This window comes from Cardiocondyla obscurior, linkage group LG06 (genome assembly GCF_019399895.1).
Source record: "Cardiocondyla obscurior isolate alpha-2009 linkage group LG06, Cobs3.1, whole genome shotgun sequence".
Taxonomy (NCBI): domain Eukaryota; kingdom Metazoa; phylum Arthropoda; class Insecta; order Hymenoptera; family Formicidae; genus Cardiocondyla; species Cardiocondyla obscurior.
Window position 1 is genome coordinate 2,963,654 of NC_091869.1, and position 22,119 is coordinate 2,985,772.

A 22,119-nucleotide genomic window follows, 5' to 3' on the forward strand; every position below is an offset into this window, starting at 1 on the left:
GTGTGGAATATGATCAACTTCTAAAATGAAAAGAAAGAAAAAATAAAATTAAAAAAAAAAGGGAACGATAAGGTAGTTGGGTAATTCTTGATTATTTAATTGGGTCCAGTCTCTTATTCCGCGATATTTTCGAGATAGCGACCGGCGCTACAACCAAAATGGTAGTTTTAATCTGCAGCTGGCGGCAATCGCAAAATAATTGTTGAAGAAGAATAGCAGGCACAAATCTCACTAAATCGTGGTTAGACTAATTACTCTAATTCATTAATCTTTCGCGTTGCGTTATCGATTTTAATATAATAATTATTTGGTAAATTAAGGGAGTTTAATTCCTCTTTAAAACTTCGTATTTTTTCTTTCTTTTTTTTTATCTCGAGTATTCATCTCTCAACCCGACGCTGCTTAAAATCATCAGAGAAAATTCGATTTACTCAGGCAGGTTCCCTACTGAGCGTTACATCGCCTTTGAGCATTGTGGCGGACACTTTATTTAATTGACATTGATCTAATGCTATTTTCGTATTAATTTTAGACGGATGCATCGCCGCGCGAAGTGCCGAGTGGCAAAGTGAAAAGAGTGCAAGCGTAATTTTATGCTCTTAGCAAATTCTGGCGGCGATGCATTTTCCGAAACGTCGACACGTTTACGAGGGTGAGCATCCGACGGCAAAAGCGTGCGTGGCTATAACTGTGCATCTATAAATAAACGATGAAATGCGGCAAGCGGGCGGCTTTAATTGGAAGGTCCGGACGCACGCAACGCTCGTTACGATGGGTTTTACTCAGGAATGTAATCAAAATGATGATCTCATCGAATCAAAAAGATACGTCTCGTTGTTCGGAATGAACGGCAGTGTCTACCGGCAAACCCTTATAAGTAAGCAGGCGTTCATAATTGACGCGAGGATACAGTCGTGCAGTAAAAGATTGTTATTTCAATCGTTAAAATTAAATTAATTATTATTAAATTAAACTGAACTAAAAACGTCAAACTTGGGTGATAATCAGAGGATCAAATTAGTCGTCGGGAAGTACGAAAAGAGACAAAGGAATCGGAATCGAACATTTCGAACGCCACCCTACCAAGTCGGCGATGTAGTGTACAAGTTGTTGTACGTCAATGGATACGTGTCTCGTCACATTTGTTTGCTGTCTACGCCCACGTACGCGTGTGCTCGCTCTTCGGGGATGATATTTGCGAGGGCCGGTTGGTGTTTGAGCTCGTATTACAAATTCATGGCGGTCGATGAGGCAAACGCGAATCAACGCGTGCACGAGATGAAGAGAGAAAATCCGCGGAATGGAGAGGACATCTTTGCCGAGGGAGGAAAGGGTAAAATGCAGTGGCGTCAAACCAATTACTGGCAAAGTCGGCGCTTGTTCGGTGAATAAGAACCGCGGTTCTACATAAAGCGACTTAAAATCCCTTGCACGTTCTTAAACCCGTATACGTTCGCTTATTTTACAAATACGTATTCCCAAAGTCGCTAATGCCGACGAAAATGATAAACGACGGAGTTCACGTAACCCAGAGAATAAAGCAAGACGAAGAGAAAAAAAAAATGAGAGAAAGAGAGAAGGCGGTGTAATGCACAAGCGGAGAGCGGAGACGCGGGTGCAGAATGCGTCGCGAAAGATAAAGGGAGAGGCAGAAATCGAGGGGCGCGCCCGTTCCCCGTGGTCGTCGTCAATCAGAATTCCGCGAATTAGCGTTAACGGGCCGTTATTGCCGCGTCCATTTGGCTAGTGTACAGTTTGGGTCGTGGATATGAGCCCATAGATTCCCCATATTCTACGCCCGTATGGGGCGACGGTGCCGCCGCGCATAGCCCACCGGAATCCGGTTAGTTACTGCCGCGCGTTATGGACCGCACCACGCCTTTCTCTCTCTTTCAACCCCATCGTGCCCTATCGCCCTCTCCGTCCCGCCGCTCGATCCTTTCTCCCTCCGCGTCCGTGGAAAGCTCCACCCTAGCGACGGGTGCAACGCGAATGGCCGCGGTCTCTCTGGCAAGCTCTATGCATCTATCGATACCTATTTACCTGTTCGCGCAGGAGCAACGATTCCTATTTCTCCAGATAAATGTCCACCCGCATGGATAAGCGCGCGCGAGTATGCGGAAATAAAGCGAGGCGAAAGAAAAAAAATTCTTTTTTCCTTTTTTAAATCGAGATTAAAAGGAAGATAGCTAACCGTCGAATAAAGCGATGCATTGCACCGTGATGCGTTGCATTAATTTTGTATCAGATTTGCACCGACAGCGGTACCGATCTTGACGAAACTAATTGGAAACAACAACGGCCGTCACGTAACAAACATAAAATTAACGAGACGAGGCGCCCGAGGGACTGTTCACACCCGACAATTCTGAAAAGCTGCACCCCTAAGCGGCTCGATATCAAAATTAAAAAATGCCGAGGGAAAACAACGATTTTTTATTTGCCAGAGGTGAAGTCAACTTATGCAATGCGAGAGAACGCGAGGAAGAAACGTTCGGATTAAATTGCACCGACTGTATGTATGTACGGCAATCTTAATTGATCATCGCCTTGTTTAAGCTTTTACGCAACGAGTTATTCTAACCGCCGATGATTCTCGTCACGTTCTCTCAGCCTCGTATGATCTGTCTCGTACGTCTGTCGGTTTTGCGCAGATGACTTAATCCGATAACGTAAAAGTGCAGAGTAATTCATGACGACGCTTGAAAAAGAATCAAAAAATTGCAATGCGTGTCTCGTTCTTGCGTAACCGCAGACTACAGTACACGTTATTTTGTTTATATAAATTCAAATTAATAATTTTTTTTATGTAAATCGCAAAAGATGATTAAAATATACGTTTAAAAAAAAAAATCAAGTATAGAACTAACTATACAGTAATGAAAATTTGAAAAAAGGCAGAAAAATTTATCCAAGGACAGATGGGTCGCATATTACGGGTCACGGTCGTTTGTTTTGTCGCCAATGTAGCCGCAAAAGAGTTATGTCTTTAAAAAAGGGTCTCTATGCCTTAAAAAAGGCGTCGCAATAGCTTCCTAGTCACGGAATTGCAAAGAATTCCAAGGTTGACAATTAAAACCTCGAGAAAGAATGGCTTACCGCCGTTTCCTGCAATAGTGTAACTTTTTTTTTCACGGTGTTCTGTGCCGGATTCAAAAAGGGCTAAAGGTCAGGGAGTCTCTTAAGGGTTGTTAAAAAACGAGCTAAATGCGTTTCGGCTAAAAAAGCATTTAATAGGGTGACGGGCGGGTTTATGGTAGGAATGTCCACAGTAGGTCTTGGCAAGCTCATAAAAATAAAGGGAGTAAAACTTTGCCGCCCTTTGACCGCTCGGAAGTAGCCTCGCAATTATTTCGCGAGAATTAAATTACATAAGCTATTCTATTTTTCTTTTTTTTTTTAAATATACTTATATAATATTGCCTCTAACATTTAATTTTCTTCGTTAAAATGCTGTTACAAATATTGCAAAATGTTAAAAAATATGTTAAAAAATGAAATAAAAATGTTGAAAACTATTTTAGCTGCCGGATTGTTAACTGACTATTTTATAAAAGTATTAGTCGAGAGAAGCCACAATTGAGTGGCGGGAAATTGAGCTTTGTAGAATCAATCCGTCGGAAATCGGTTTTTCGGTCCGTCGGACGGCGCTCGCAGAAAGATCGCTTGAAGCGTTCTATGCCCAATACAACCTCGCAAACCCCACAATTACCTGCCTAAAGGAGCTTTGTTCCTTCGCTCCATCCTTTCCTAAATTTTTTTTTTTTCCTAGACAACACCCGATCGTGGATTCGAAGAGTTAGTGGGGTTAACCCTGCACAAGCCAGTTTTCTTTCGACCTACGCGTATAACACTACCGCAGAAGTGTTTCTCGAGAAAAAAACTTATCGAAAATATCGTTAAAATGTAGTTTCTTCATTGTTAATAACTTAGTGATGAGAAGTGGCCCATTTTTCGGCAGAGCAAAAAAAGTAACGCGTTAAAATTCTATTAATTCTACGTTCAATCAATAATTGCAAATGCATACCAGCAGAATGCAGTAATCCGTACAAACAATTAAGTGAAAACAATTTATTATATACATATATTAATTTGTTGCAATTTAACTGATTTTTGGTGACGATGTTAAATTTTAACATCAAAGCAACGACTAAATTATAAACGTCTGAAAAAGCATTCTTTAGTTTAAACAAACCGAATTAAGGATAAAACTATATAGTCCTAATTTAAAGTGAGCAGCTTATAAAAAACGCCGAGATAAAAAAACGTACAAGACGTTTGATATTCTAAAAGTATTTATAGATTCGCCGTGGGTGATTCAAGACAAATAAACAGTTGTTAAGTGAGAAACTTATGAGGTGGCTGAGCTATTGGGAACACAGAACAGGCTATTGATTTATCTGTTGTGCATCAGTGACAACAGTTTGTGGAACGCCCGCAATAACATTTCGATAAAAATGTCAGATGCAAAAAAACGTTTACAGGGCTTTTGCGTCAGCGTGAAAATATACGCCAGTTTGTGAATATTATTTTAATTTTATACGAAATTTAAATTTACACGAAATAATATACTATAAAAATTTGGGCATAAAAACACCCTTTCCTTTTTGCACATATGCCCTTTTAAATCGATATTAGCTTCCATATCTGCTGAATTTGTTAATAATAAAATAAATTTCAAGAGAAGATAGCAAACGTTATGCTACAAAATCGTTGAAAGGTAAATCAATTATTTTTAAAGCAATTAATATTTAATAAATGATTTAAACTCGAAATACAGAAATAGATTTGAACTTTGTGTTCTTGATATAGACTAGAGAAGATAAACCGTAATCACCAGCGTCTTCTCATACTTAACGTCAACGAACTTCTTTTAAGAAACATTATGTACTTGAAAGGATATGAAATATAGCTTAACTTATTTTTTTTTTGCAAAATTTATTTTATTATCAATTATTTAAAAAAAAAACTCTTTAAGGTTTATATCATCACGATATTTTTATTGCAATTTTGATTGACGTAAAAGACTAGAATTAAACATACTGAAATTAATAGCCCTAAAAAAAAAGAAAAAAAAAATTATCCAGTGCTGATTCATCGCCAGTAAACAGGAAATTGAAGCAAGAGAGATTAACAACGCGTAATTAAAAAGTTCTACGACCGTCAGTAAAAGGGGCGAGGAAAATGGAATCTCAACCTGTACGAAGGAAATAAATAATTGCTTCCTTAATCGAGCGGGGCGGAAATTATATGAAGCTCAGTATGCGACTAAACATCTTCGTGGATAGCGCGGTAAGATCGTTGGTGTTGGGATAGGTTGAGAACTCGTTGCCATATCAATATACCTAAGTGAAATGATACGAGGCGGCAGTAAAGTCCGACAGTAATGACGCATTAGGGGGTTGCCAGGCCGATTTAGCCGGCTATCAAACAAAAGGCAACTTTTACTGGATCCGAGAGCGAGGCGGGAGCGACGCGCGCGCGCTCGTTTTAAGAGGTTCGGTCGGGAGAGCGCGCCGGCCACTTATACCTGACGGTTTATGCGTTTTATAGGCGCGACGTGCGTTTCGTGTGCCAAACAGCGCATAAAAGTGCAACCAGATTGGCCGTTCTCGTCGTTACCACGTCACGGATTATTCGCGATGTTTCACGCCGCAAAATCAAGTCCGCCTGTTGACTCGGAATTATCTGCCGGCGAAATTCAAAGGAAAAAAAAAAGGAAAAAAAAAAAAAAAAATAAGCACGCGTGCGCGCGAATGCCATTTTATTCCCGCGTGCTTAGCAATATCGCATGCGAACGAAAATTTATCGCTAAAATATCTGTCTGCATAAATTTTTTAATAGCCGCTTCGAAAGGCTAAAACGTCGATGTATAATTTCTGTCGCGTTCTTCGATTATTTCAAATTGTTAGATGTAATTACACCACTGTGATACGTGCGTCGCTCACCCTCTTAATTTCTCTTTCGTGTGTAATAAAATCGTCTCTATTATTTCGTGAAATATCGCGGTCCAATTTCGCGCAGTTGCATTCATTTCCCGAATATCGATCAGGCCATAATTTATATTCCGGCGTCAGTTGTGATACGAGGGAGGAGGCGGGAAGAACAGACGGAAGGGAAGATCGGGGAAGGGAAAGGTGGAAGATAGGATTGATGAGATCAATATGCAGTAAGTCTGAGCACGGCATCCGGAGTTAATGGCGGAGATGCGTTGCGGAGAAGCTTTAACGTCCCGCTAGGTGTGAAATATTTTATTAGCAATATCTCTGCGTTACATTGAAATTGAAAATTTCGTAACAACAAATAACCCCCGCGGAATACGCCCTACATCTTAATAATAAAAATTCCCGTGCAAACACATCGGAAAGAGCGGTCTATAAATGCACAGGTACGGCGGTATGTGAAAATTTATCGCGCGTGCGAAATGTTTTAGTGTGTATTTCGTTAAGATTTCGAGCGTTTTCCATGCGATTCGGCAGCATGTGCAAAGCAACATTTTATTTCGTTCCTATGAAGCACGAATGGCAAGCGATGGAACTTTGAATCGTATCAAATTTAATTCAACCTTTATGACGCGAATAAAAAAAAAACAGAAAAAAAACAAAAGAGAAAAAGACAAAAAGATGAAATCTCGATTTTTATCGCCGGTACTGGAATATGACAGGACCGGTTTTTACGATGTAAGCCCTGATAACATTCGATTTCGCGACGCGAATATATGTATGTGGAGCAAAAGCAACAAATTTTCATCAGCGAATTAAATTGGAATGTTATATATTGCAAATATTTTATACGAGGGCACTTTTAATTATATCTCAAGAGACAGAAATATTCTACCTACACGTTTGAAGACGAATACCATTGAAAAGAATGATTTTCTTTTTTTATTTATGAGAAAAAAAGTCCTCTCGTTTATTTTTTAACCATACTCGTGGAAAATATCATACTTTACATTGTAAGAAGCGGTTAAGCTGTATGTGGCAAATGATACTTGAACTAATAAAAAGCCGGCCGTTTAATCGCGAATGTGATAGTCATTTTAACGATTTTGCTTTATCGATTATTAATTATCTAAAATGCATATCTCGGATCAGACTGGTTAGCAATGTATCATACATTTTGTAATTTATAATTCGCGATAGGATAAATTAATGACATTGAAATACTATCGGCGATATAATAAATGGCCGTGTTATCGAGCGCATACATTCACGATGTTTCTCTGTCTGCCGTAGGTGAAAGCAAAGTAATTATCCGGCAAGCATTTCAACTCGCCACACGTCGTTTAAAGCTATTAATAAATAGGTGCAATATCTGCAACGAATGTGACAAGTTTATAATAGATCTTATTTGCTCGTAGAAAATCGCGTTGCGAAGTCGCCCATGCAGTCGGTACCGAAATTTACAGCGCATTGTTGCATAACGTTTTTACATGGCCTAAACAAAATGTCCTAACTTATAACCCCGTAACTCGAATAAATCAACGTACGGAATTAGAATCCGCTAATAAAAAAATCTTTAGCTGTAGAATATGAGTTACGAAAGGCGATAGAAAAGAGAGGGAAAATCGCAGGTTTAATGATCGCAAACTCGCGAGACGAATAATTTCTCTCTCGAATTGTTTTAAAGCAAATCGACCGTTAAGTAACCAGAACGCGCTTTAGATTTGGATCGCGCCGTTCGTATCGCACTTCTACTGGAATCGACCGGCGGCACGTGTCAAAGGATGAGCAAGGGTAAAAGAGCAAAAGGAGGGACGGAGGAGAGAACGAAGAGAACGGCGCCGGTGAAGAGGAAGGAGAAGAAATCCGGTGGCGCTGTTTCGAGATACGCTGGCGCGACGGAGGAACGGGACGCGTGCACGAGGGAGATAGGACGGCACGAGAGGCCAAGATGGCCGTTTCCACTTCCCCGTTCTTCCCGCACCTCGGTCATCCGGTCGGAATGCCCGCCGCGACGAAAACCAGCTTTGTGCCGTCGAACGGCACACACATTCACGCGTAACGCTCTCGCACTTTACGTGTGCCCACACTCACCGCCGCGTTTCCGAAGCCGACCTTCTTCCTCTCGCCGTTCTCTCTCCGCGACTCATCAACCGGCGACGGTTGTTAACGCCTTTTCGGCGACCCTACGTTCCGCGACGTCTCGCGAATCTGAAAACTCCCGTCACCGCCGTTCTCATCGTCGTCGTCGTTAATTTTCTTCGCGAGACGCGCAACATCCCTGTACTTTCGGCCGGAATGCCCGCAATAACTAAGTCGCGCCGATGTGCCGTGAGACGAGCGGCCCTAGAGATGTATGGGGGATACAGAGTCGGGTCGAAATAGGGGAGATACGTAGAGGGGCATCGCTCCGCCGTTTCGGCGATACTCTATTTTGTTAATATCGCCGGATATTATGTCTAGACTTTGTTTCCCCGTTTCGCGAGGTCTTATCGTATGGACGAAAAAAATTTTCAGACGATTATAACGACACCTTTTATCGCATAAAACATATTGCGAAGATAATCAACAAATAATTAAGTAGGTATGCATAAAATTAAAGTCTTCAATTCGGAGCAGCAATCATTTAACAATGTTAATCATTTGAGACAACGTGATTCGATTATCTAAAAAAAGAAAACACTTCTAAATCGCTCGTCGGAGGAAATCGTTGCAGTCGAATATCGCTCTGTGGATGCGGTAAGGCGGACGGAACAAGCGTTCGGAGCAGAGTGGAGGGAACGTGAGATAAAAGAGAAGTGACGGAGGCTGTGACACGAGGACGCGCGCAGCGTGATGGAGGGAGTACCACCCAAGATGGCTGCAGCGGAGGCAACGGCGTCGCGTCGCGCGTCGCGACTATCACGTCAAGTCAGGAGTTTCTCGAGGTGGAAGTGCCGATCGCGTCATGTGCCGGTTTCTCGCATATTAATCCCGTCCCGATCGCGACAGTTTCTGGGGACGTATTAGCGAATTTGGGAGCGTAGAATTTTAATTGATACGGGGAACGACCACGCCCAAGCTGCGAGCGGCCATTTTGTAATGTCAGCTGGACGCAGTGCATTATGGTAGTCAGTGATGCAACCCTAGCGACCGGCGCTCGCTCTGCCAACCTTCGTTGAAGTTCCAACAGGTATTTTCAGTTAACACGTTAATATTTTTAAATATTTCACGCATTGTTTTATTTTCTGCAATCGTACGTCTAAGATGCAATTTAAAATCGAGACGAATAAACTGAGACATTACAAAAGCTAGCTCTAGTATCCAGATATTAACTACATTTTATTTATTTATAATTATTAACGTAATGTAATTCGCGTTGTTTGAAATAAGTTTTATTAAATGTTAACACGGTAGTAAGTGAAGATAATGTAATTATTTTGATAATGAATTAAAACTAAAATAGTTTATTAAAACATAATTATAAATTCAAAGCCTGTTAATTTATCTTTTAGCAAAGAAAATTTCGGGAATAAATTTAATACGAGTTTTATCTATCTGAATAAATTTCTTATCAATGGATTTTTTTATCTTCGATTACTCTATGCCCTTTTTAACATTTTGCAACTTACAGATTCCCGTAAATAACCGACCAAGTTTCTCAGATAGTCTTTTACGGTGAAGAACCGTTCTCCGTCGTAAAAGAACGCTGATATCATCGCATTTTAACAGATCACAAAACGTATCCGCTTACACTTCATTGCTTAACACACTGAGTACTTTAGCTCGAGTTTCACGGTATGTTTCGACTCCGCAAACGTTATATAAACGTAGTATACATCAGATAAATGTTTTCTCTCCCTTCGCGGTATTCTGCTATATTTGCTTACAAGTAGCGAAAAACCATAGGAAGATTTCTCAGATTCCTGATAAACTCGTCACCTTACGAAACTCACATTGAATTATAAATTACAAAATTCTACAGTTTTCCTCTTAATTGATATCATCGTAACGCAACATGTCCCAAATTTATTAAAAGAAAAAGCGGCTTATCAGACAAAAAGCAAAAAAAAAAGAAATAAATGTTTACTAAGCTAGGACAAAAATAGGAAAAAGAAAGGAAACGCGAGAAAGCAAGAAATAGAAGCAGAGAGAAAGAGAGAGAGAGAAAAAGAAGCGGATAAAAAGTAGCAATATCGTGTCCGGATAAAAATAGAAAATGAAAGATGATCGCGCGACGACGTGGCGAAGATAGCAAATTAGAAAAGAGAGATGGATTATCTCTTTTTAAATAAGAACTCGAAAAAGAGGCAATTCCAGCTTCTTAAAACATTTAAGAGCAAAATAAACGAAATAAATACTTTTAATCCATGCATAGAAAAATAACAGTAATGAAAGTAACGAGAAGATTGATTTGTCACCCGAATAAAAAAAAAATATGAAAAATTATTCTTAAAAAGGGAATACGGTAACGAAATAGAGATTGTGGCAAAAGAAACGAACAAAGAAAGATAAGACCGAGGGACTCTCATTGGTTTCTCGCGGCTCTCCTCTCGGCTCGGTCAAGAGACACTTTGCCAGACCGCGCGCATTGTCCGTTCTCTCTCTTTCTTGCTCTTCTTCGTGGCCCCGATGAACCTGCCCGATGAAAAGCCTCGACCACGGCCCACGTAAAGCCTTTTTACACTCCGTACCCCCCGTGACCCTGTCCAAGCCTACGCGCAGGATATCTAGGACTAATCCGCGACTTCTGTTTCGCGTACACGCGCGCGTGCAAACGATCTTATCTGTCTCCATTGTTTCCGAACTGCAGCGTCTACGTCTCGTATAAGCTTGATCGCATAACGAGAATCGTGCGATGTACGACTCGCCATAAAATCTGTGCATCGCCGCCGGAGGTATTGTGTAACGAGGAAGGAATATCCGATTCGCGATTTTAGAGACGTGTGAACGCGACGATATTATGAGAATATGTAGTATACGATAAATCGCAGCGAGAGCATTATTAACGATCTAACAATTCGCAGCCGCTGTCCTATTTTCTACAAGCGCCTACATTTTTAAGAAGAATAATGCAAGAAATATGCAACGGTCACGTTATCGGGTTTCTTGAATTTTTTTTTCCTTAATTTTTTCAAAAGAAATTCAACTCGATGAAATTTTCAGCTAGATTTATATTCGAAGAAAGCTTCCCTGGGGTAATTATTGCTATTATTTTAACGCTGGCCGTGTTAAACTTTAATGAGATATGGTTGGAAATTCTTGTTGACGTAACCTACGCCTGATAAACCTTTTATCATTTGTCAAATGCGACTGCCGCAAAAGTGTTATTATCACGTCTGACACATTGCACATTTCAATTGATTTAAATGCCGCTATCAAACGGTAATGGTTGTGTACACAGTACGCCAAAAGTGTCGGAATTTATAGATTAATATATCGCAAGTTTTCTTTAGATTAGAGACATTTTACTTTATTTCTGTTTTTTCTTATTTGTATTTTATTTTAATTTCAGTTTTCTTTTTCTTTTTTTTTTTCTTTATCGACTTGTCACGTAACACAAAGTCGCGACTATTCGTTCCCTCAATCGTTTATTTCACGCCATCATACCGCCGCGCTGTATCCACCGGCTCTACGTTATTTACACATGCACCGGAAATTCATTTATGTGTTCACTTATCTGCCCGTAATCTAACACGCGCCCGCGCGCATTCAGTCATCGGCCTGAACTTGTTAACGTAAGGTTATCGCGTGTAATACCGTTCACGCTTACGCTCCGTCATTGCTTTAAGTAGGTAGGGACCAGCGGTCGTGAAATAACTGACAGAATCTCGCCAGGAATCAATACTACTTTAGTAATTATCGATTTATGCTCGATTGCGCAAAATGCAAATTGCAATGGAGTTCCATACTCTTACAAGGACTCCCGAAAGCCAAGAAAAAAAATCCGCGGCTGTTAAAGCGGTGTAATATAATTAATACACGTAATTATACGTATACATAGCATAGCTCGCGGTATGTAGTTTTGTTTCCCGCCCAAAAATTTTACTAAGTCTACTTTCTAACGTAATTCTATACAACGTTACAAAACAAATGTATAAAGACTATAAAAGAAAAATTATTTATCAAAAATTACGATAGCGATCTCTGCTTTTAATTTTTATCGCGTCTCGTTAAACATTCTTAATGTTTGAGGTTGCACTTTATACTTGCGGTGCAATTATTCTGGTATTAGTTTGCTACGCGCTTGACATAATCATACGGGCAGGAAAACACGTAATAACTGAGCATTTACAGAACAGAGCACGCCGATTTCATTGTCCCTGTGGTTTACCAATTTACGGACCATTACGGCTAACTCCTACAGGCTATACCGGGCGCGAGATGGTCACGTCGTATCATCCATTATTCATCACTCTTTACCCCGGACTTCGGTACAATTTTGTCTGTTGATCCTACTCCCTGTCCATGTTTGCTTGATAAAATTTTTTTACCGCCCAGGTTCTCGCGTGTTATTAATTCTTTCAATTAGCGCCACGAATCTCATTATTGTCTGAAGTAATATATGCAAATTAAATATTCGTGCAGATCATTAACACCTCCACACGCAACTCTAATTTTATAAAATATAAAACAAAATTATCTCGATATTATGGTAATATTTTAATATATGTATATTTTATTCCTATTCTAAAAACGATATATAATTATTAATATATTTTTCTTTATTAATAACGCGTTTTCGCGGTGTTAATTTTTTAGTATGTAATATATTTTCCCCTCCCGCAAAACGCTAGCAATATAAAAAAAATCTTGTGACTCACCGGTCGATGCGCAGCAGCGGAGATACAGCTACTATAATCTGTAACAAAAAAATATAACATTTTAATTGTAGAAAGATCGAAGTAATAATTACTGTATAAGAAAAAAATTTAATGCGCCTCTAATAAATTTTTTAATTGATCCAAACCAAAGTCGTCTATTATTTGAATAATATTTTAAAAATTGAATTTTTTTACAATAAAAAAAATGTTTCTTACCATTTACAAGACTTTAATATTTCAATATTAAAGAAATATTGTAAAAATTGTTAAGTTTTTAGTAATAAAAAATGAGTCTCACCTCAGGGTTGCTCCGCTGGTGCCTGATGTCTACCCGAGACCTCCTCCTCCTCTCAGAGTGTCACATCATTCTTCAGTGCACAAGTCACACGCGACACTCGCGGATACGCGCGCGAATTATAGACTCTATTCGCGCAACCCAGGCGGTACTTCCGATTAAAAAAATTATACAATAATTTTCGAACGCCCGATTACTTACTTAACGATATTCGCGACGAACTCCGGAGTTCGTTTATTCGATTAATCGGTAACGAAAACTCTGATGTCACTGTAACATAAAAAATAAAATTCAAATTATAGCAGCGTTCATAATAATACTCACAATTTAAACAAAATATTCTACGTGACTCTAATTAATTAAAATAAAAAAGAAATGCCAATAAAAAAACAAAAATCTGTTAATTTTATGAGAATAAAAAATCAATCTTACTCTTGGGCTGCTTCGACGAGGCATGATGCCTCTCCAAGGCCTGGTCCTCCTCTCAGGATGTATGGGATGTCGAGACGTGACTTTCTTCCACAGGATACTCGTAGACACTCTCGCACGACCTTGGGTGACACTCCAGTTCATAAAATGAACGTAATATAGTCCTTATTAATATTTAATATTAACTGCAAGATCGAGTTCACTTCCGTCCTTCGAATTTTGACCTGCGAAGAATAAATTTCCTTTAGATTAAGTCCTGCTAGAACCATAAAAGATTAAGAACATTCTATTTTCAGTTCTCACCAAATACGACGTACATTCTTTTCGATCGCAAGCACGTGTTTTAGGTTAGGTAGAGGAGAGTACTTGGCAAGGTCGAGTAACTCGGTCGGCCGATGGTGATTACGTCGTATCGCGCAATGTTCCCTCTGAAAGTTAGCAAGGTGACGTTAACTTCTGCTCGCGTGAACTGATTTTCATCACTTCCAACTGCAAACGCACTGAGTTAGGTAGCTATGATCAACGACAACTGCGTAGCGAACTCGACTGACTCGACCGGCCGGCGACTGGTGTCGTCACATCGCGTGACGTCATATTCACTCTTAACCGCGACTCTACTTTCAGTTCTTACTTTGTTAACATTCACGACGTATAAAATATAGCTGGTTTTCTTCGTCCGAAAAGACTCACCGAATACGACGAACATTCTTTCGACCGCGAGCACGTGTTTTAGGTTAGGTAGAAACGAGTACTTGGCAAGGTCGAATGACTCGGTCGGCCGATGGTGATTACGTCGTATCGCGCGATGTTCCCTCTGAAAGTTAGCAAGGTGACGTTAACTTCTGCTCGCGTGAACTGATTTTCTTCACTTCCAACTGCAAAAGCACCGTTATATAGCGATGATCAACGACAACTGCGGAGCGAACTCGACTGACTCGACCGGCCGGCGACTGGTGACGTCACATCGCGTCACGTCATATTCACTCTTAACCGCGGCGAACTACACTTTTTACCACGACTCTACTTTCAGTTCTTACTTTGTTAACATACACCGCGTAGAAAATATAGTTCGTTTTCATCATTTAATAAGTCTCATCAAATACAACGCACATTTCTATCGACTGCACGTACGTGTTTTAGGTTTAATAGAAATGAGTACTGAGCAAGGTTGAGTTACTCGGTCGACCACTGGTCGTTATGTTGTATCGCGCAATGCTTCTTCTGAAAATCAGTAAAGTGACGTTAATTTCTGCTCGCATGAACTAATTTTCACTAAAAACAAAATTAAATTTGTAGCAGCGTTTACAATAATAGTCCTAATTTGAGAAAGTAATTTTTACACGACTCTAATTAAATAAAATAAAATTAAAAAATACCAATAATAAACGAAAATCTGTTAACTTTATGAAAATAAAGTCATTCTTACTCTTGGCCTGCTCGGACGAGACATGATGTCTCTTCGAGGCCTGATATTCCTCTCAGGATGTATTGGATATTGAGAGTGATTTCTTTCCGGGCACAGGACACTCGTGGACGCTCTCGCACGACCTTGGATGGTACTCCAGTTCGTAAAATATGCGTAATAAAGTCTTCATTATTATTTAACATTAACTGCGAGATGGAGTTCACTTCTGTCTATCAAGCTTTGACCTGTAAATAATAAATTTCGTTTAGATTTAATTAAACTAGAACCGTAAAAGATTAAGAATATTCTACGTGCAGTTTTTACTTTGTTAACATTCACAACGTATAAAATATAGCTCGTTTTCATCGTCCGAAAAGTCTCACCAAATACGACGTACATTTCTTTCTACTGCACGCACGTGTTTTAAGTTAAATAGAGATGAGTACTGAGTAAGATTCAGTGACTCGATCGGCCGGTGGTGGTTACGTCGTATAGCGCGATGTTCCCTCTATAAAGTCAGCAAGGTGTCGTTAATTTCTGCTCGCATGAACTGATTTTCACTAAAAACAAAATTCATTTTGTAGCAGCATTTACAACAATTGTCATAATTTAAGAAAATAATTTTTATACGACTTCAATTAATTAAAATAAAAAAAAAAATACCAGTGAGAAACGAAAATCTGTTAACTTTATGAAAATAAAAAGTCATTCTTACTTTTGGCCTGCTCGGACGAGACATCATGTCTCTTCGAGGCCTGATCCTCCTCTCAGGATGTATTGAATATTGAAAGTGACTTCTATCCGGGCACAGAACTCTCGTGGACGCTTTCGCACGACCTTGGGTGGCTCTTCAGTTTGTAAAATGAGCGTAATAAAGTCCTTATTAATATTTAATATTAACTGCAAAATCGAGTTCACTTCCTTCCTTCGAATTTTGACCTGTAAATAATAAATTTCGTTTAGATTTAATTAAACTAGAACCGTAAAAGATTAAGAATATTCTACGTGCAGTTCTTACTTTTTTAACATTCACCACGTATAAAATATAGCTTGTTTTCATCGTCCGAAAAGTCTCACCAAATACGACGTACATTTCTTTCTACTGCACGCACGTGTTTTAAGTTAAATAGAGATGAGTACTGAGTAAGATTCAGTGACTCGATCGGCCGGTGGTGGTTACGTCGTATAGCGCGATGTTCCCTTTATAAAGTCAGCAAGGTGTCGTTAATTTCTGCTCGCATAACCTGATTTTCACTAAAAACAAAATTCATTTTGTAGCAGCATTTACAACAATTGTCATAATTTAAGAAAATAATTTTTATACGACTCCAATTAATTAAAATAAAAAAAAATACCAGCGAAAAACGAAAATCTGTTAACTTTATGAAAATAAAAAGTCATTCTTACTTTTGGCCTGCTCGGACGAGACATGATGTCTCTTGGAGGCCTGATCCTCCTCTCAGGATGTATTGGATATTGAGAGTGACTTCTATCCGGGCACAGAACTCTCGTGGACGCTTTCGCACGACCTTGGGTGGCTCTTCAGTTTGTAAAATGAGCGTAATAAAGTCCTTATTAATATTTAATATTAACTGCAAAATCGAGTTCACTTCCTTCCTTCGAATTTTGACCTGTAAATAATAAATTTCGTTTAGATTTAATTAAACTAGAACCGTAAAAGATTAAGAATATTCTACGTGCAGTTCTTACTTTTTTAACATTCACCACGTATAAAATATAGCTTGTTTTCATCGTCCGAAAAGTCTCACCAAATACGACGTACATTTCTTTCTACTGCACGCACGTGTTTTAAGTTAAATAGAGATGAGTACTGAGTAAGATTCAGTGACTCGATCGGCCGGTGGTGGTTACGTCGTATAGCGCGATGTTCCCTTTATAAAGTCAGCAAGGTGTCGTTAATTTCTGCTCGCATAACCTGATTTTCACTAAAAACAAAATTCATTTTGTAGCAGCATTTACAACAATTGTCATAATTTAAGAAAATAATTTTTATACGACTCCAATTAATTAAAATAAAAAAAAATACCAGCGAAAAACGAAAATCTGTTAACTTTATGAAAATAAAAAGTCATTCTTACTTTTGGCCTGCTCGGACGAGACATGATGTCTCTTGGAGGCCTGATCCTCCTCTCAGGATGTATTGGATATTGAGAGTGACTTCTATCCGGGCACAGAACTCTCGTGGACGCTTTCGCACGACCTTGGGTGGCTCTTCAGTTTGTAAAATGAGCGTAATAAAGTCCTTATTAATATTTAATATTAACTGCAAAATCGAGTTCACTTCCTTCCTTCGAATTTCGACCTGCAAATAATAAATTTCGTTTAGATTTAATTATACTAGAACCGTAAAAAATTAAGAATATTCTACGTGCAGTTCTTACTTTGTTAACATTCACAACGTATAAAATATAGCTCATTTTCATCGTCCAAAAAGTCTCACCAAATACGATGTACATTTCTTTCGACTGCACGCATGTGTTTTAAGTTAAATAGAGATGAGTACTGAGTAAGATTCAGTGACTCGATCGGCCGGTGGTGGTTACGTCGTATAGCGCGATGTTCCTTCTATAAAGTCAGCAAGGTGTCGTTAATTTCTGCTCGCATGAACTGATTTTCACTAAAAACAAAATTTATTTTGTAGCAGCATTTACAACAATTGTCATAATTTAAAAAAATAATTTTTATACGACTCCAATTAATTAAAATAAAAAAAAAAGAAATACCAGTGAGAAACGAAAATCTGTTATCTTTATGAAAATAAAAAGTCATTCTTACTTTTGGCCTGCTCGGACGAGACATGATGTCTCTTGGAGGCCTGATCCTCCTCTCAGGATGTATTGGATATTGAGAGTGACTTCTATCCGGGCACAGAACTCTCGTGGACGCTTTCGCACGACCTTGGGTGGCTCTTCAGTTTGTAAAATGAGCGTAATAAAGTCCTTATTAATATTTAATATTAACTGCAAAATCGAGTTCACTTCCTTCCTTCGAATTTCGACCTGCAAATAATAAATTTCGTTTAGATTTAATTATACTAGAACCGTAAAAAATTAAGAATATTCTACGTGCAGTTCTTACTTTGTTAACATTCACAACGTATAAAATATAGCTCATTTTCATCGTCCGAAAAATCTCACCAAATACGATGTACATTTCTTTCGACTGCACGCATGTGTTTTAAGTTAAATAGAGATGAGTACTGAGTAAGATTCAGTGACTCGATCGGCCGGTGGTGGTTACGTCGTATAGCGCGATGTTCCTTCTATAAAGTCAGCAAGGTGTCGTTAATTTCTGCTCGCATGAACTGATTTTCACTAAAAACAAAATTTATTTTGTAGCAGCATTTACAACAATTGTCATAATTTAAAAAAATAATTTTTATACGACTCCAATTAATTAAAATAAAAAAAAAAGAAATACCAGTGAGAAACGAAAATCTGTTATCTTTATGAAAATAAAAAGTCATTCTTACTTTTGGCCTGCTCGGACGAGACATGATGTCTCTTCGAGGCCTGATCCTCCTCTCAGGATGTATTGGATATTGAGAGTGACTTCTATCCGGGCACAGAACTCTCGTGGACGCTTTCGCACGACCTTGGGTGGCTCTTCAGTTTGTAAAATGAGCGTAATAAAGTCCTTATTAATATTTAATATTAACTGCAAAATCGAGTTCACTTCCTTCCTTCGAATTTTGACCTGTAAAGAACAAACTTTATTTAGATTAAATCCTACTAGAACCGTAAAAGATTAAGAATATTCTACGTGCAGTTCTTACTTTTTTAACATTCACCACGTATAAAATATAGCTCGTTTTCATCGTCCGAAAAGTCTCACCAAATACGACGTACATTTCTTTCTACTGCACGCACCTGTTTTAAGTTAAATAGAGATGAGTACTGAGTAAGATTCAGTGACTCGATCGGCCGGTGGTGGTTACGTCGTATAGCGCGATGTTCCTTCTATAAAGTCAGCAAGGTGTCGTTAATTTCTTCTCGCATGAACTGATTTTCACTAAAAAACAAAATTCATTTTGTAGCAGCATTTACAACAATTGTCATAATTTAAGAAAATAATTTTTATACGACTCCAATTAATTAAAAAAAAAAAAAAATACCAGTGAGAAACGAAAATCTGTTAACTTTATGAAAATAAAAAGTCATTCTTACTTTTGGCCTGCTCGGACGAGACATGATGTCTCTTCGAGGCCTGATCCTCCTCTCAGGATGTATTGGATATTGAGAGTGACTTCTATCCGGGCACAGAACTCTCGTGGACGCTTTCGCACGACCTTGGGTGGCTCTTCAGTTTGTAAAATGAGCGTAATAAAGTCCTTATTAATATTTAATATTAACTGCAAAATCGAGTTCACTTCCTTCCTTCGAATTTTGACCTGTAAAGAACAAATTTTATTTAGATTAAATCCTACTAGAACCGTAAAAGATTAAGAATATTCTACGTGCAGTTCTTACTTTTTTAACATTCACCACGTATAAAATATAGCTCGTTTTCATCGTCCGAAAAGTCTCACCAAATACGACGTACATTTCTTTCTACTGCACGAACGTGTTTTAAGTTAAATAGAGATGAGTACTGAGTAAGATTCAGTGACTCGATCGGCCGGTGGTGGTTACGTCGTATAGCGCGATGTTCCCTTTATAAAGTCAGCAAGGTGTCGTTAATTTCTGCTCGCATAACCTGATTTTCACTAAAAACAAAATTCATTTTGTAGCAGCATTTACAATAATTGTCATAATTTAAGAAAATAATTTTTATACGACTCCAATTAATTAAAATAAAAAAAAAATACCAGTGAGAAACGAAAATCTGTTAACTTTATGAAAATAAAAAGTCATTCTTACTTTTGGCCTGCTCGGACGAGACATGATGTCTCTTCGAGGCCTGATCCTCCTTTCAGGATGTATTGGATATTAAGAGTGACTTTTTTCCGGGCACAGAACTCTCGTGGACGTTCTCGCACGACCTTGGGTGGCTCTTCAGTTTGTAAAATGAGCGTAATAAAGTCCTTATTAATATTTAATATTAACTACAAGATCGAGTTCACTTCCTTCCTTCGAATTTTGATCTGTAAAGAACAAATTTCATTTAGATTAAATCCTACTAGAACCGTAAAAGATTAAGAATATTCTACGTGCAGTTCTTACTTTTTTAACATTCACCACGTATAAAATATAGCTCGTTTTCATCGTCCGAAAAGTCTCACCAAATACGACGTACATTTCTTTCTACTGCACGCACCTGTTTTAAGTTAAATAGAGATGAGTACTGAGTAAGATTCAGTGACTCGATCGGCCGGTGGTGGTTACGTCGTATAGCGCGATGTTCCTTCTATAAAGTCAGCAAGGTGTCGTTAATTTCTTCTCGCATGAACTGATTTTCACTAAAAAACAAAATTCATTTTGTAGCAGCATTTACAACAATTGTCATAATTTAAGAAAATAATTTTTATACGACTCCAATTAATTAAAAAAAAAAAAAAATACCAGTGAGAAACGAAAATATGTTAACTTTATGAAAATAAAAAGTTATTCTTACTTTTGGCCTGCTCGGACGAGACATGATGTCTCTTCGAGGCCTGATCCTCCTTTCAGGATGTATTGGATATTAAGAGTGACTTCTTTCCGGGCACAGAACTCTAGTGGACGCTCTCGCACGACCTTGGGTGGCTCTTCAGTTTGTAAAATGAGCGTAATAAAGTCCTTATTAATATTTAATATTAACTGCAAAATCGAGTTCACTTCCTTCCTTCGAATTTTGATCTGTAAATAATAAATTTCGTTTAGATTTAATTATACTAAAACCATAAAAAATTAAGAAAATTTTACGTGCAGTTCTTACTTTGTTAACATTCACAACGTATAAAATATAGCTCATTTTCATCGTCCGAAAAGTCTCACCAAATACGATGTACATTTCTTTCGACTGCACGCATGTGTTTTAAGTTAAATAGAGATGAGTACTGAGCAAGATTCAGTGACTCGGTCGGCCGGTGGTGGTTACGTGGTATCGCACGATGTTCCCTCTATAAAGTCAGCAAGGTGACGTTAACTTTTTTGCTCGCATTAACTGATTTTCACTAAAAACAAAATTCAAGTTGTAGCAGCATTTACAATAAGTCATAATTTAAGAAAATAATTTTTACACGACTCTAATTAATTAAAAAAAAAAAAAGAAATACCAATGAAAATCTCTCGTGCAACCTTGGACGAGACTCCTGGTTTTCAATAGCGAAGCTTTCGCTCGATTTTTTTAACGACACTTGCAAGAACCACACGGCTAACAAACCGCCTGTGGCTCGTATGTTCATTATCCGCGGCGAGATCAGGTTAAGTTTTCTCCTCCAAATGTTTATCTACGAAGAAAAGTTTCGGTTAGATTCATCTCCGAATACCGGAGACCCCATATTGTAGACAATTAGAAGTATTCTACCTGTAGTTTATACGTTGTTCATACTCACTTTGTATAAAGACTAGCCCAACGCCTTTTTCCATCAAATACGATGTATATAGTATATGTACGTACAGGACGCTCTGTAACGGTGTCTGCATAGCGAGCGCGAATGTCGCGACCAGCTGGTAATTGCCAACGTTGCATCGTACGATGCTCACTCCGAACGGCGACGGTTATGTTACGTTAATGTGCTTCATCTGTGCTCCATCCAGGCAGACAATCATCCGGAAATTATTCCGCACCCACTGCAGTACGGTGAGAGCAAATACTTTATGGTCTCGAATCAAGAAATATCGATGGAATAGGTACAGATCAGATGTCGAAATTTCTACGTAATGTATAACTAACATGCAAGAAGTATCAATTTCGTAACTGTTCTCCGGGTGAGGAGCAACGATCTTAGAAGCGAGTTAGAGTCATGTTGGATCAGCCGATACCTTTATTTGTTGGACATAACTTATTCTTGAAGCTCCAAGTACGCAGAGTTCGCCTCACCCGTCTCGCCGCTCCGCCCGCACAGATCTAATGCCGGCAGCAGCGGTTGAGTAGTACGGTGTAGGTGGGTGGAGTGTAGAAAGAAAGACGAACAATTGCTGCCCGGCCGCTATACCCTGTCTATGCTGTATATTTTCTTCCGTAATATTCTAACGCGCTTTAACACAGTTCAACACCAAATATATTACGAAATATTACTTTCCGTATATTACGAATCTGTTACCGACAAATACGTCGCGGTGCTTAACGATTTGATTAATT

General features: G+C 38.7%; 1 protein-coding gene and 3 long non-coding RNA genes across 7 annotated transcripts in view; all 4 read right to left on the bottom strand.

Annotated features, from left to right (window-relative positions):
• LOC139103337 (uncharacterized) overlaps nt 1-17,586 on the bottom strand; it is a 62,341-nt gene extending 44,755 nt beyond the window's left edge. Inside the window, exons 1-6 of one of the 3 annotated variants that reach the window (XR_011545861.1) lie at nt 15,590-16,147; nt 14,160-15,434; nt 13,773-13,897; nt 13,473-13,693; nt 13,044-13,310; nt 12,746-12,783 (exon numbers count right to left, since the gene is read on the bottom strand). This is a non-coding gene — a long non-coding RNA (uncharacterized lncRNA). Of the gene's footprint in view, nt 1-12,745; nt 12,784-13,043; nt 13,311-13,472; nt 13,694-13,772; nt 15,435-15,589; nt 16,148-17,349 lie in introns of those variants that run through there. The other 2 variants (XR_011545860.1, XR_011545859.1) reach the window with 2 other exon arrangements.
• A 397-nt stretch (nt 17,587-17,983) lies between these two features.
• On the bottom strand, nt 17,984-18,894 carry LOC139103508 (uncharacterized). Its single transcript, XM_070658257.1, has 3 exons — nt 18,671-18,894; nt 18,368-18,591; nt 17,984-18,209 (listed from the first exon to the last, which is right to left on the bottom strand). Exons 1-3 carry the CDS (start codon nt 18,743-18,745, stop codon nt 18,158-18,160), a joined length of 351 nt encoding a protein of 116 aa, XP_070514358.1. The 5' UTR covers nt 18,746-18,894; the 3' UTR covers nt 17,984-18,157.
• A 110-nt stretch (nt 18,895-19,004) lies between these two features.
• On the bottom strand, nt 19,005-20,323 carry LOC139103343 (uncharacterized). Its single transcript, XR_011545867.1, has 3 exons — nt 20,058-20,323; nt 19,365-19,978; nt 19,005-19,285 (listed from the first exon to the last, which is right to left on the bottom strand). It is a non-coding gene; the product is annotated as an uncharacterized lncRNA (long non-coding RNA).
• Nucleotides 20,324-20,701: 378 nt separating this feature from the next.
• Nucleotides 20,702-22,045, bottom strand: LOC139103340 (uncharacterized). Of its 2 annotated transcripts, XR_011545864.1 has the most exons (4): nt 21,801-22,045; nt 21,371-21,608; nt 21,092-21,265; nt 20,702-20,989 (listed from the first exon to the last, which is right to left on the bottom strand). It is a non-coding gene; the product is annotated as an uncharacterized lncRNA (long non-coding RNA). The 2 variants fall into 2 exon arrangements; XR_011545863.1 differs by having other exon boundaries at nt 21,371-22,045.
• Between the last annotated feature and the right edge of the window lie 74 nt (nt 22,046-22,119).